The sequence below is a fragment of the Syngnathus typhle genome, unplaced genomic scaffold (genome assembly GCF_033458585.1).
Source record: "Syngnathus typhle isolate RoL2023-S1 ecotype Sweden unplaced genomic scaffold, RoL_Styp_1.0 HiC_scaffold_27, whole genome shotgun sequence".
Lineage (NCBI taxonomy): Eukaryota > Metazoa > Chordata > Actinopteri > Syngnathiformes > Syngnathidae > Syngnathus > Syngnathus typhle.
This window is the reverse complement of record NW_026871933.1, coordinates 1,013,429-1,026,531: the sequence shown is the minus strand read 5'-3', so window position 1 is coordinate 1,026,531 and position 13,103 is coordinate 1,013,429. Positions and strand designations below refer to the sequence as shown.

The following is a 13,103-nucleotide window of genomic DNA, read 5'->3' as shown; positions in this document are numbered from 1 at the left end:
CAAGCAAGAACGTATACATTGGACTGGACTTGTATGTGATGAAATGAACATGCACATATTGGAAACACAAAACGTAATAAACAAAATTGAAGGCAAAGAAATATAGAAAGGCCAATAAATCAATCAATCAATCAATCAATCCATAAATAAATAAATAAATAAATAAATAAATAAATGAATGAATGAATGAATGAATGAATGAGAACAGAAAACAGACTATACTATGAGGCCTCGCAGAGGGACAGCTTCCGACAGTTAAAGGCTAAAGTGTTCTCTGTCTGCATGACTGGATGCATGTAGAACCACAGGCAAGACCCAGGAACATACTAGAGGAACATGAAAGAGGTGTTGAGGAGAAGGGGTAAAATTAAAGAGTGCTTCCTGACAATTTTCCTTGTTGGCTACTCACAGATGAAGCAGGAGAAGTCATGTGTGTTTGGGAGTTTGTGTTCCATGATGCAGGCCTCCCTTGTACAAGTCTTCTTGAAATGCGTGGCTCTCGCTGTGCTACAACATAATATGTTAATCAATTCATGTTGAGGAGAAGCGGTAAAATTAAAAAGTGGTTCCTGACAAATTTCCTCTTTGCCTACTCACAGAAGAATCAGGAGAAGTCATGTGTGTTTGGGAGTTTGTGTTCCATGATGCAGGCCTCCCTTGTACAAGTCTTCTTGAAATGCGTGGCTCTCGCTGTGCTGCAACATAATATGTTAATCAATTCATGTTGAGGAGAAGCGGTAAAATTAAAGAGCGCTTCCTGACAAATTACCGTCTTGGCTACTCACAGAAGAAGCAGGAGAAGTCATGTGTGTTTGGGAGTTTGTGTTCCATGATGCAGGCCTCCCTTGTACAGGTGTTCTTGAAACTGTTGCCCTCTGTGACGACAAGAAAGCCTGTAAAGTAGTTCTGTTTGGTCTGTTAGGTGGGTTCTCATCAAAAAAACATTGAGTTTCTACACTTACATTACAATAAAGTAATATGTCATGGCTACCTCTGGCCTCGATTCTGGGATGAGCTTCTTCTTATGGTGGCTACAAGGCAGTTAGTTACAGGCTTGGCTAGATGTGGTTGAGCCACAGCTGAACACATTTCTGTCCCTTCTCGTTAAACTCTGCTAAATTCGATGCTGTGCAGGGATGTTCCAGCAGGGGCACATGAGGAGGTGTTGCATGGTCTGTGGTTCAGTGCCACAGTCACACTCGCTGTTCCGATCCTCCAGATGTCCCCATTTGGCGAGAGTGACTTTTGCACGTCCAACACCAGATCTTAGTCTATTTAGGCATTTCCACGTTGCATACATAGTTGGTGTCTGCTCCTGGGGTCATTGCCTCGCTTGCTTTAAGCTCCATTGTAGTTTCTGGTGGAAGATTGTCAAGTCTTTCTTCCCGCCGAGTGACTCTTTCACTGCCTGTGTTCGGCGTTCTGAGGGGTGGGACACTTTTCGGAAAACTTTTCCTGGACTTAAGGCGGCATTTGGCTGGTACATGGCCAAAGAGAGGATGTCTTTGGTCAGTGGACTGTGGATGAGCTGCTTTCGCCACATAAAATGAACTGTTAAAATACAGAAGAGTGAAATAGCAGCATTTAGTGTCTTTTGAAAGAAAGATAAAACATGTCTAATGATGAGAAACTTACCTCGTCTGTTTTCTGTTGTCGCCTCACGATTATGACGTAGAAAAAATATAATACATAAAAAAATGAAGTAATTAATGTGAAAAACAATTAAAAAAAAAAGTTTAAAAGGCCTTTCTATAACTAAAATCAGAAATAAAAACATGTAAAACGTTAAAAAGTCTCCCCTTAACTCGTCTAAGATAGTTAAAAAAATGTAAAAGTTTCAAAAGTTAAAAATTTGGAAAGTGAAACATTTTAAGTTAAAAGTTTAAAAAGTTAAAAATGTTACAAGAGTTAAAAATTTAGAAAGTGAGCATTTTAAGTTAAAAGTTTAAAAAGTTAAAAATGTTACAAGAGTTAAAAATTTAGAAAGTGAGCATTTTAAGTTAAAAGTTTAAAAAGTTAAAAATGTTACAAGTTAAAAAGTTAAATCAACTTGAGTTAAGGGAAGACTTTTTGAAAGCTAATTAAAAAGTCTAAAAAGTTTAAAATTTTAAAAAGTTACATCAAGTTAAGGGAAGGCTTGTAGAAAATTTCAAAAGCCTTGGCCTTCCCTTAACTGAACTTGAGTCCACAACAACCCCCATTCCATCTCAACATACAGGCCCATCCTCAACTTACCACCACAGACATGAGTTCAGCTACATCAACTGTCCTTGTCTTTACATGTATGACCACCTTTACTCATGATACTTTTTAATGACAGTTTCATGTAAGGCTTTACTCACGGTTTGTTTCCATTTATCACTCTTCTATGATTTGCCTGGGACCATTTAAAAATGATAAAAGTGAATCCAAGTTAAAAAGGCCACTCCTCTCCGTCTCCCCTTCACTCACTCGGAAGCATGTTTCTCGTGTCAAGCAAACCTTTGCCATCGATAAGTATTTTCCAATTCGATGTTTTCTCCATTTGTAATGCCAGCCAGGCAACAGGTTTATTGCTAGCATCATGCACAAACCTCAGTGTCCAAAATAGGGGTGGATTTCATTGCCACCAATTTATATTATCAGTATAAAGCTGCTTTTCCAGCTATCGCTATCCACATGGGTTGGTAGTTATTTTCTATGTGGAAATTGTGAGGCTAATGGCAACATTACGTTTACCATTCTGAGCCCCAGATCCCATTTCATCTCTAGTCAACAAATCACCCACCACATCCCACCACTAATATTATACACTTACGCCATTCGACGTCTGTCCTCGTTGTTTTTCCAACTACTGAAAAACATGATATAGATTTGACTTACCTTTCACTGGTCAAAACACAGAAAACAGGATTGTGATAGCTGTTGTATGTTCGCACGGAACCTGAATAAAGAGCACAGAGGTCGAGAGAAAGAAAAAGAGGTCAAGTAATGAGCACTTCCACTCTGGATCCCATCTCTCCTCAAGTCAACAAATCACCCACCGCATCCCACCACTATTATTATACACTTACGACACCGTTGACGTTTCGATTTCCATCCTTGTTGTTTTAGAAAATGCTGATTTAGCTGTGACTTACCTTTCACTGGTCAAAACACAGAAAACAGGATTGTGATAGCTGTAGTACGTTTGCAGGACACCTGAATGAAGGGCACACTGAGGTCGAGAGACAAAAATGAGGTCAAGCAATGTGTTTTTGTCAGTGGTAGCAGTGGCTATGAGTTGCGTGTAGCCTTTCGAGCGGAACAAATCAAGAATGGGCTTGAATGAGGCAGATAGCATATCTTCATTAAAATCTCCACATACCAAGATCTGATGATGCTCCATTACTTCAAGGTACCGCAAGAGATTTCCCAAGCTTGGCAGAAAAGTGCGCAGACTGTTGCCTGGAGGCCTGTAAACGGCAGCAATCAACACATTGAGGGGATCTTCAAGTTTCACCACAACAAATTCAATGTCGGTCACACCCTGAACATATTTCTTTTCCTGGGCCGCGATGTGACTTTTGACACAAATACCTACGCCGCCACCACGTTTTGTCGCCAAGTCAGGACAGTTTGTGTAAGAATCACTTCGGTTCCTGCAAAACATCGTGTAGCCTTCCAAGCAAGCACGTCCATCGGCCACTGATCCTTGGAGGTGTGTCTCTGTGAAGCACAAAACATCAGCGAAAAGCAGTTCGTGATGAGACACGATATCTTGCACGTGACAAGACAGCCCTTCGGTGTTATGATGGACGACAACCAGGTGATTTGCCCGATCTACCGACGGCATCACGTGAAGGAGGGGCATGACGCTCTCCAAAGAATCCTCTGCCATCTCAGCAAGAGCAGCAGTGATTTGTGGATTTGCATGAAGCCTTCTCTCATCCATATGCAGAATATGCAGACCACTGAGCGAAGTCACTCTACTCAGAGCTACGTACCCCATGCCGTGTTCGAAAACACCTTTCAGCGAAACTGCAGCCTGTGACGTTGTCATGCCTTGTACCTTGTGGATCGTGCAGGCAAAAGCAAGCTTGATGGGAAACTGTCGGCGCGTCACTCCAGCCTTGTTCAGCTTCTCCTCCAGTCTGTCAATGTACACGGGGTTAGCAGCACGCGCTGTGTTACTCACATGATCGAGTTCCAACCCAAGTTTCTGGACACGGGCTTCATTTGGATAGTTCACCAATTTGACAACTTTTGCAAACATCCCGTTGCACAGACCTGATTGAACATCAACGTTCCGTGTGATCATAACACGAGCACCCAGGGCAACTTTGATGGAGTCCGGGAGCTCATTCTTAGCGCCTTGCACAGGGGAAGCTTGCCTTGCCATTCTGCCAGTTCCTTTGTCTTTCTTGTAGTCATCCGCGTCAATCTGCACAATGTCCTTATGAAGCAGTTCCAGCATCGCAGAGTTATGGCCATCCACCTGTTTATTGGTGGCAAAAACATGCAGAATATGCTTTGGACACATTTCTGGGGAAGTGTACCTCGTGGCAAGGAGAGCTCTGTCCATTTCCGACAGTTCATCTGACTTTTCTTTGACGCGGAGTCGGTTCAGCAGTTCGGCAAAGGCGACATCGTCTTTCTGCCTCATGATGGCGGTGAGCGTGATCTTTTTGAAGTCGTCACGCCAGTGGTCCAGCCGCGTAGGATCGTACACGCACAGAGGTTTGGACTGTCTCACGGGAGGGAGCTGAAAGAAATCTCCAACAGCAAGAACAGACATGCCACCGAAAGGTAAATTAATTCCTTTGATTTGTTTCAACCTGGCATTCACGTAGGCGAAGAGGTCTTTCGACACCATGGAAATCTCATCGATGATGAGTATTTCGGCGATGGACAGCTCGGCTCGGACTTCGTCCAGTTTATTGCCCAGCCCGTGGTACGGGGGTTTGAGACTTCTCGGCAGTTTGAGTAGACAATGCAACGTTGCCCCGGAAATGTTGAACGCCGCCGTGCCAGTGAAAGCTGCGAGAACAACCGTTTGCTTGGAAATGTCGGCCTCCTCAGCCAGTCGTGGTAGTCTCTGCAGTATTTTGGTAGCGTCAGCGTGGATACACTTGATGAGATGAGATTTGCCGGTCCCGGCGCCACCGTTGATGTGGTAGAAGAACTGCTCAATGGGCTTTGAGCTACACACACGTTTTATGCACCAATCTCTGACCTTGTAGAAGACGGACGCTTGCTTTTGGTTCAGGTTACGGTACATGTCGCGTAACACCGCGGGATCGATGGCAGCAGGCTCTGTCACGATGGACATTTGCGTTGTTTTGGACCTGACGTTATAGTCCGGGACATTTTCCTCCACGTTGTCGTTCGGTTCATCTCTCGCGTTCATTTCCTCAACGCATTCGAGTCTTTGCAACTCACTCTCGGGAGCCAGGTGGCACCATTCGTTTATGACGAGCCCACTCTCCTCCACCTCTTGGATGGCGTTGTCAATGTCTCGACTGTATTTCTCATACCTTTCTCTGTTCCTTCTGACAATTTGGCACACGCGCTCCACAGAGTCGTTATACGGTAACTGCACACAGGCGTTATCATGAAACAACTGATAGGAAGGACAGCGTTCAGATTTTAATTGGCAATCAGCACGATGAGGCAGGTACAGCTTGAGCAAGCAGCAGTAATATTCCTCCGGATTCTTTTGTTCAGAGTATTTGCAGTATTTGATGACCGCATGTTTTTCTGTTCTTTTCTGGACAAAGCCCATGTCGTTCAGCAGAGGCAAAACATTCTTACCTTTGGCTTGTTTGCCATAAACAATTCTGCACATTGATGCAAAATCAGCCAAGCACATGACTTCGAATTCCTCTGTTTGAGGTCTGGATTTGTATTTTTCCGGCAGGCCAGTCATCCACACTTCATGAGATTCCTGCGTTTTGCCCTCAAGGAGCGAGAGAGGATAACTCATTTTCAGCGCATTGTCACTCGTTTGTACAAATACCACCATGCGGGAGGACTGTTTCATATGCAAGCCGCACGCACGTGCGACGCATTCCTGAGCACTCACTTCTCTTTTCTTGGAGTACGCTTGCATAATTTGCTTCATTTCATCGCTCTCGTTGACATTTGCGCAGCGGGAGTTTTCAATGACCGATTTCAGGTATTGGCTCAGACCGTGTTCAGCCTTGCTGATGTAGCTGCAGATGTATGCGATGCAAGAGTAGGCATTCAGGATGTATTGGATGTCCAGGTTTCCATCCCAGGCAAGAAGCAAATGGCGGTTGTAGTTGTTGACCCAGCAGTCTTTGGGTTCTCGCTTAAGCACGACAGAACTGGACGAGGCCGTCATGCGCAAACAGTTCATGTACTCATCACCGGTGAGCTTACATTTAGCCAGTAGCTGCGGCAAAGTCAGGGATGACGTTTCAGGCTCATTCAGCAGACTTAGCACGGGAACAAGCTTGGCATTTGACGCCAACCGATCGTCATTGCGTTGATCTCGATTGTCGTCGTCGACGGGCGCAGGTCTGACAATCATTGTTTCATGGCACGGTTGTTTGGGGAATCCAAAGCGGCAATTTGCACCTTGGTGTTTGACGCACGATTTGGAGTGACTTTTGCTGTGCATCTGAACCTCTGTGACCTTTTTGTATAATTCCGGTTCCTTCTGCGGGTCCGGCAGCTCAGCCGAGATGTAGCGAGACACAAAATGACAGATGGCTTCATCCGTGGCTTCCTCAAATACAGGGGCACCTCGAACCCAAATGAGGCAATGAATGTGAGGACTTCCTCTGTGTTGAAACTCCAGTCGGTAAAAGTAGTCGACGACCTCACCAATCGGTTGCGCCGGAGAGAGGATCAAATCTCTGAACAGAGCTTCCACACGCTTGTCAAACATGCGCATCGTCGTCACAGGATTGCTGCGTAGGATCTCACACTTGGTAGCCCAGTCAAGTTGGGCGAAATTCACTACTTCACCTTGTTGCGCTTTGATGGCGGTGATGACCTCTTCCCAACGCATTTCGGCAGCAGAAAATGTGCAAAAGAACGTGGGTGTGCCCAGTTGCCGGATCATAGCAAAAAGATCTTTGGTGGTTCTCTCCCAATAGGCCGGCGTACCTCTCAGCGGTGTCATGAATCGGACAGCATCTTTGCTGCGCACCAGTTTCTCAACTTCACGTTTGTCCTGAAGCATGGCATTGTTTATCCTTCGACCATCCCTGGTAAAAGGCTTACCTTTGCGCAGCTGTATTGTCATGCTCGACGTCGCCTGGTAAATTTCAGTCACAAACTGGGCAAAGAACAAGTAGTTGGTATCTCGAGCAAAGCGTTCATCCACACAACACAGACGCGTTTTGAAATATTTGCTTGGTGTGAGTTTAATTGCTCTCTCTTCATCGAGGGTGTTTTGACCAGTGGGAAACTGCACTGGAAAAGCCATGGCCTCAAGCTTGGGAGTCTTGAAAAAGCTTACTGGGTTGTTTCTTTCTGCAGGAGCAACACAATAAATGCCCTCTGTAAAACTCATAATTTCCTCCGACACATCATTGGGTTGGAGACATGATTCAAGTATCACTCCACCATTTGGTTGATCACCGTCTTCCGAATTTTCTTGTTGCTGTTTGTTACCGCTGTTGTCATGTTGTGAGTCACTGTTCATCCCACACAGAGCATCACTCTCAAATCGGTATATCTCCTCCAGAGCTTCCTCATTGTACTCACTGTCGCTCATTTGCGCTTCATCGGAGCTGCTCTCATCGTCAGTGAGGGTTGGGTCGCAAAGGTCCGCATCGTCGCGAATAGTTATGTCTCTGTACTGTGGATGGACTTGTTGCAGTTTCATCAGAGCGCTCATTAGCTTGGACCAAGTGACGGTTTGAAAAAACTGATGGCCTTTGTAGCAAAGCCGTCTCTTCAGTTTCACTCTCAACATCTGTGACTTACTTCTTAGTCTGGGCAAGACATTGACCGTCTCTTGTACTTCCGATGGCACGCACACCACATTTCCACGAATGGCTCGTTGTTGACCTTTGGGAAGAGGTACAATTTTGGCAAATGATATGCATTTGGAAATGAGGTGTCTCTCCAGTATGTTCAATCCACACAGTTCCTTTGGAATATCAGAGAGTGTGAGATTGTTCGCAACAGCAAGTGCAGGCATTTTACCATCTTTGAGGTGACTAAAGCAAGTGTGACATATCCACTCCAGTTTTCTTTCAGCTGGTACGCTGCACGAGGCCTGACATTCATCATCACAGATATGGACAAATTGTCCCGTGAGACAACTTGCAACAACATGTCTGTTTTTCTTATAAAATCTACGTTGACAAGCGCGTACTTGGTTCGGAAACAATGCTCTGTGGCAAACAGTGCAGACAAATGTGGGGCCATTCTTAATTTGGGCTTTGAATACATCAACAGCTTTCATAAGCACACAGTCATTTCGCTCCCTACACAGTCGGTTTATGACTTTGTATTTTTTCAAAAGCGTACTTACTCTGCGCATTGTTTTGGTCCTCAGTGAATCAGATTTTGTTTTCATTATGCGCCTCATGATTTCCTGATGTTTTAATCGGAATTCAGGGTTGTTTAAATAACGGCGTGTAATGTAATATCGCTGCCTGTTTCGAAACTCAACATCATCACGGTAACGTTCTGTGATGTAAGAACGCTGTCTGTTCTTAAACCCAACATCGTCACGGTAACGTTCTGTGATGTAAGAACGCTGTCGGTTCTTAAACCCAACATCGTCACGGTAACGTTCTGTGATGTAAGAACGCTGTCGGTTCTTAAACGCAACATCGTCACGGTAACGTTCATTGATGTAAGAACGCTGTCGGTTCTTAAACGCAACATCGTCACGATAACGTTGTGTAATGTAAGCGCGTCGTCTCATCGTAAAACACTCATCTGTCCTATAACGACGTGAGAAACGGGAACGGTTTTTCTTCTTAAACTCAGGATCTGTCTGACAACGTTGTGTAAAATAGGACTTTTGTTTGGCACAAAAACGCTTGTCCTGTTGATAACGGGTCCTAATATAACCCAATTTCCTTTGTCTTACCTCTGCATTTTGACTGTACTGTTCCTTCTGTTTAGAGTTTTTCATCATTCTCTTTAGTTCCTGTTTTTTACGTCTTACTTCAGATTTTTCTTTTGTTTCCTGTGCTTTTATTTGTCGTAGGAACTTTCTCCTACTAGATTTCGCAATTTTTGACACATTTGGCAGCTGTTTACCTGTTGTCAAAACCACTTCACTGTTATCGGGAAATTCTTGGTAGTGATGTTCACCTGCACACGGTGTAGTCTCGCTCGTCTCAACACGTGGGACAATTTCAGCAACAGGTCTGCTTGCGGCAGCGTCATCGATGCTCATCACGGGAGGAATCTGTGTACATGGCGCCATCTCATGGTTACTTACGGGAACTTCAACAGGTTCGAAGCAGATCGGTACAAGCTCATATGGCTCATCGCCAGAGCACCTCAAGCTTGTATAAACCTTCGTCAACTTATCGATCAGGTCGGACACACATGTGAAGACCATCATGATCGCTGTGCCGTTGTCATCATGGAGGCCGTCTCGTCCTCTAGAGTGGGGATCAAAAAAACCATACCTGCCTTGGTGGTCTCGGAAAACAGCAATGCACGTTAACCGCATAATCAGAAGCGCACAATTGACCCCTGAGGTCAAGCACCGGAGTCTGTCACGAAGGTTCAGGAACAGCTCATCTCCGTAGAAAGAGGTGAACAAACCACCCATTGACTGACTCTTTATTAAGACATGCTGCTTAGAAAAACCACGCACAACCCCTGGAAGTTCATCAGCCGTCAGAAATCTGTCCAAGAAGCATCCTTGGGCTTTCAGTGCAGCAACAGTACATGTATACAGTTCATTGCCAACATTAAGAACAGCATCAAGATCAGAGCTGGTCAGGTGATTTAACTCCTGCAAGAAAGCCAGAAATGTAACAGAGTTAGCCACACATTGACTGTTTCTGAATTCTCCATATCTGGGATGATTTTGGCTGTGAGATGCCAACACATACGTTACCAAATGAGGTTGCACAGAAGCCGTGGCTGCAGCGGGAATGTCAGGCCCAGTGTCACAGGAATCAGTCTCAAATTGTGCATCAAGGGCACGTGCAGGAGTTTGACAAAGTGGATCATGGCCACGTGCGTCAGTTTCAAAAGGCGGATCATGACCACGTGCGTAAGTTTGAGAGCGTGGAGCATGACCGCGTTCAGTTTCAAAGTGTGGCTCAAGGCCATGTTCAGGTTCAAAAAGTGCAGTAGGTTCAAAAAGTGCAGTATTGGCACATGTGTCAGGAGTTTCAAAACGTGCAGAATCTGCACTTGTGACGTCATTATGCCGGGTAGGTAAGGTTGGATCACTGCATGTAACTGGCGGCGGGGAGCATCGACGATTTAAACGTCGCTCCCAGCTCAACTTTACAGCCTGGGATCGCCTTCCTTTCCTCGGCATGGCAAGTTATGATGGATGTGAGATAGAAGGAAGACAGAAGACAAAAGATAGAGCAGCCACAAAGAGGGTATAGGGGGTCAGCCACAGGGTCCCTGGAGCGTCACAGAACTACAGGCCACGGAGCGTCTCAGAAATACAGGTCCACGGAGCGTGCCAGAACCGCAGGTCACAGAGCTCTGCAGGAAAAAAAACAACATATATCAATAAGGTACAATGTAATTAGTCATACTTTCGATTTACAACGAACTGAAAGCAAAATTACATTAGAATTGATGAAGTTATTTATTAAAATAAGACATTACATAACATTGGAAAAATCAGATGCAAAACTGTTTTAACTGTAGTTTTAACTTGTATACAAGAGGCTTAATAGTGAGAAGAATGTGGTACTAAAGAATTTGTGGGTGGTATATCACATCTTGAAAATATTATGGCACAATGTAATGATGTACAGTGACGGTGTCCTTCGCACAGGAGTTTATGAGATGGAGAAAATGAAACTTTGATTATGGCGGAAGCATGTCTAATGTACAGTATACAATGTTACCGCAATGTAAAAATGTAAATGGTACAGTGACCCCAATTATAACATAAAAGAATGCTAAACTAACAATTTGCTCCTGGATGATTCTTTTGTATCAGATCAGGTATAAGTAATTTTGTCATCCAGCATGGGAAAAGACACAGGTTTTGAACTTCAGTGCTCACTACTTAACCAAAAGCACAATAACAATACATAAGCATAGTAATCAAAATTAAACAAACCATTGACTAAAATACATAAACAGTAGCCAAATTTAATCACGATTTCAAAGCTATCATCACAGGAACTTGAAATACAATCACTTTATAATGATGATAACATAAAATTGACTGACTGAATCATGCCTCACCTTGGAAGTAGTTATGTACTGCAAGGAAAGAAATAACAGAAAGCAGGAAACAAATAATTAACTGACATTTCCACAATGCTTTGAATGTCTTTTATGATTACAAATAGTGAGAGAAATACGGTGGCGAGATTGAAAGTCAATATTTCCTAACTAGTCAAAAACAGCTTTTAATGATACAGTAGTCACAATGCACAACTGTAGTACTAATGATAATTCATCATCCTATTTTTTAATGAATGCTATTTGACTATATCCCAAACTTGAGACAATTGAGAAACTAATCATTTGCTCCTGGATGCTTCTTTTGTACGAGAGCAGGTATAAGTAATTTTGTCATCTGGCATGAGAAAAGAGACCTAGATTTACATGTGTACTTTATATGTAAATGTATACATGATTTTTAATCTCATGACAGCCTGAAATGTCACCACGATGCCATATGATTACTTTTAATCCCGTCATAATTTAAAACCATATATTTGTGGCATGTAAATAAACGCGAAGGAAAAAAACTACAATATGACGTCATTTTTGGTCGGCGATTTGTAGCATACAAGTAAACGCGAGGCGGGAAAACTACAATGTGACGTCATATCCGGTCGTCGTGCGCCACCGTAAACGCGCCGACGAAATAAAGACATTTATTGCGATTATATAATGTATCAAAGTTTGATATAGAAAATGTAATTCGACACAGCAACCGCCTCTTATGTTGAAGCTCTTTACAAGCTCTTTACGCCTATTGAACTCCGGAGCCGAGCTGCAACGAAGACGTTTCGCTAATGCTAGCTAGCTAGCTAGCGGCAATGCTTCACTGAGAAAAGAAACCAAATAAACGACTTATGTAAAGCATCGCCGAAGCTACCAACCCAACGGCGCATACACGAAACAATGTGGAATCAGACAAACAGCACAAAAGTAAACAGGAGTAACACTTAAATGTATAACTCACTTTTTGGCAAACAGCCACACGATCACAGCAACGGTCTCTCTCGATACGCGCCGTCTGTGACTGACCACTGCGCGCGGGCCGCAACAATCGCGATAAGCGGATATAACTCACGCGAGACTAGGCGTGGTGACGTCACTTTCCAAAGCAACAATTTAACGCCAAAATGTACATTGATTTTGCAACATAGGACACTGAAACAACAGGTTGTCAAGATGCTTTGTTTGTCTACTAAACATAAAAATTTATTTCTATTACAGTATGCCTAAGAATAGTGAAAACGCGACGGTCAAAACTACAATGTGACGTCATATTTAGTCGCCGATTTGTTGGCTACAAGTAAACGCGAGGGGGAAAAAACTACAATATGACGTCATATCGGGTCGCCGTGCGCCACCGCAAAAGTCCCGATGAAATAAAGACACTTGTATACATATTATTGCGATTATTTAAAGAATCAAAGTTTGACATAAAATATTTGATTCGACACAGCAACCGCCTCTTATGTTGAATCTCTTTACGCCTATTGAACTCCGGAGCCGAGCTACAAGGTAGTTGCTAGTGGACGTTTCGCTAATGCTAGCTAGCGGCGATGCTTCACTGAGATTATAAAGCAAATAAACGACTTCTTATGTGAAGCATTACCAACCAAACGGCGCACACACGAAACAGTCTGGGATCAGACATCAGCACAACAGTAAACAATGTAACACTTAAAAGTCTATACTTACTTTTTGGCAAACACGCACACAATCACAGCAACAATCTCTTTCGGTAACCGCCGTCTGTGACTGAGCACTGT

General features: G+C 43.7%; 1 protein-coding gene across 19 annotated transcripts in view; it reads right to left on the bottom strand.

Moving 5' to 3' along the window:
• LOC133147034 (uncharacterized) overlaps window positions 1–13,103 on the bottom strand; it is a 127,337-nt gene that overhangs the window by 68,264 nt on the left and 45,970 nt on the right. For 3 of the 19 annotated variants that reach the window (XM_061271151.1, XM_061271150.1, XM_061271152.1), the window contains 8 exons: window positions 7,921–8,004; window positions 4,518–4,734; window positions 4,353–4,456; window positions 963–4,112; window positions 786–875; window positions 598–695; window positions 410–507; window positions 128–326 (listed from right to left, as the gene is read on the bottom strand). The exons of 6 other annotated variants lie outside the window; for them this stretch is intronic. In XM_061271151.1, coding sequence (XP_061127135.1) covers window positions 3,116–4,112; window positions 4,353–4,435 — 1,080 coding nt within the window. In that variant the 5' untranslated portion in view covers window positions 4,436–4,456; window positions 4,518–4,734; window positions 7,921–8,004 and the 3' untranslated portion in view covers window positions 128–326; window positions 410–507; window positions 598–695; window positions 786–875; window positions 963–3,115. 10 more of the 19 variants (XM_061271149.1, XM_061271153.1, XM_061271161.1 and 7 more) reach the window with 9 other exon arrangements.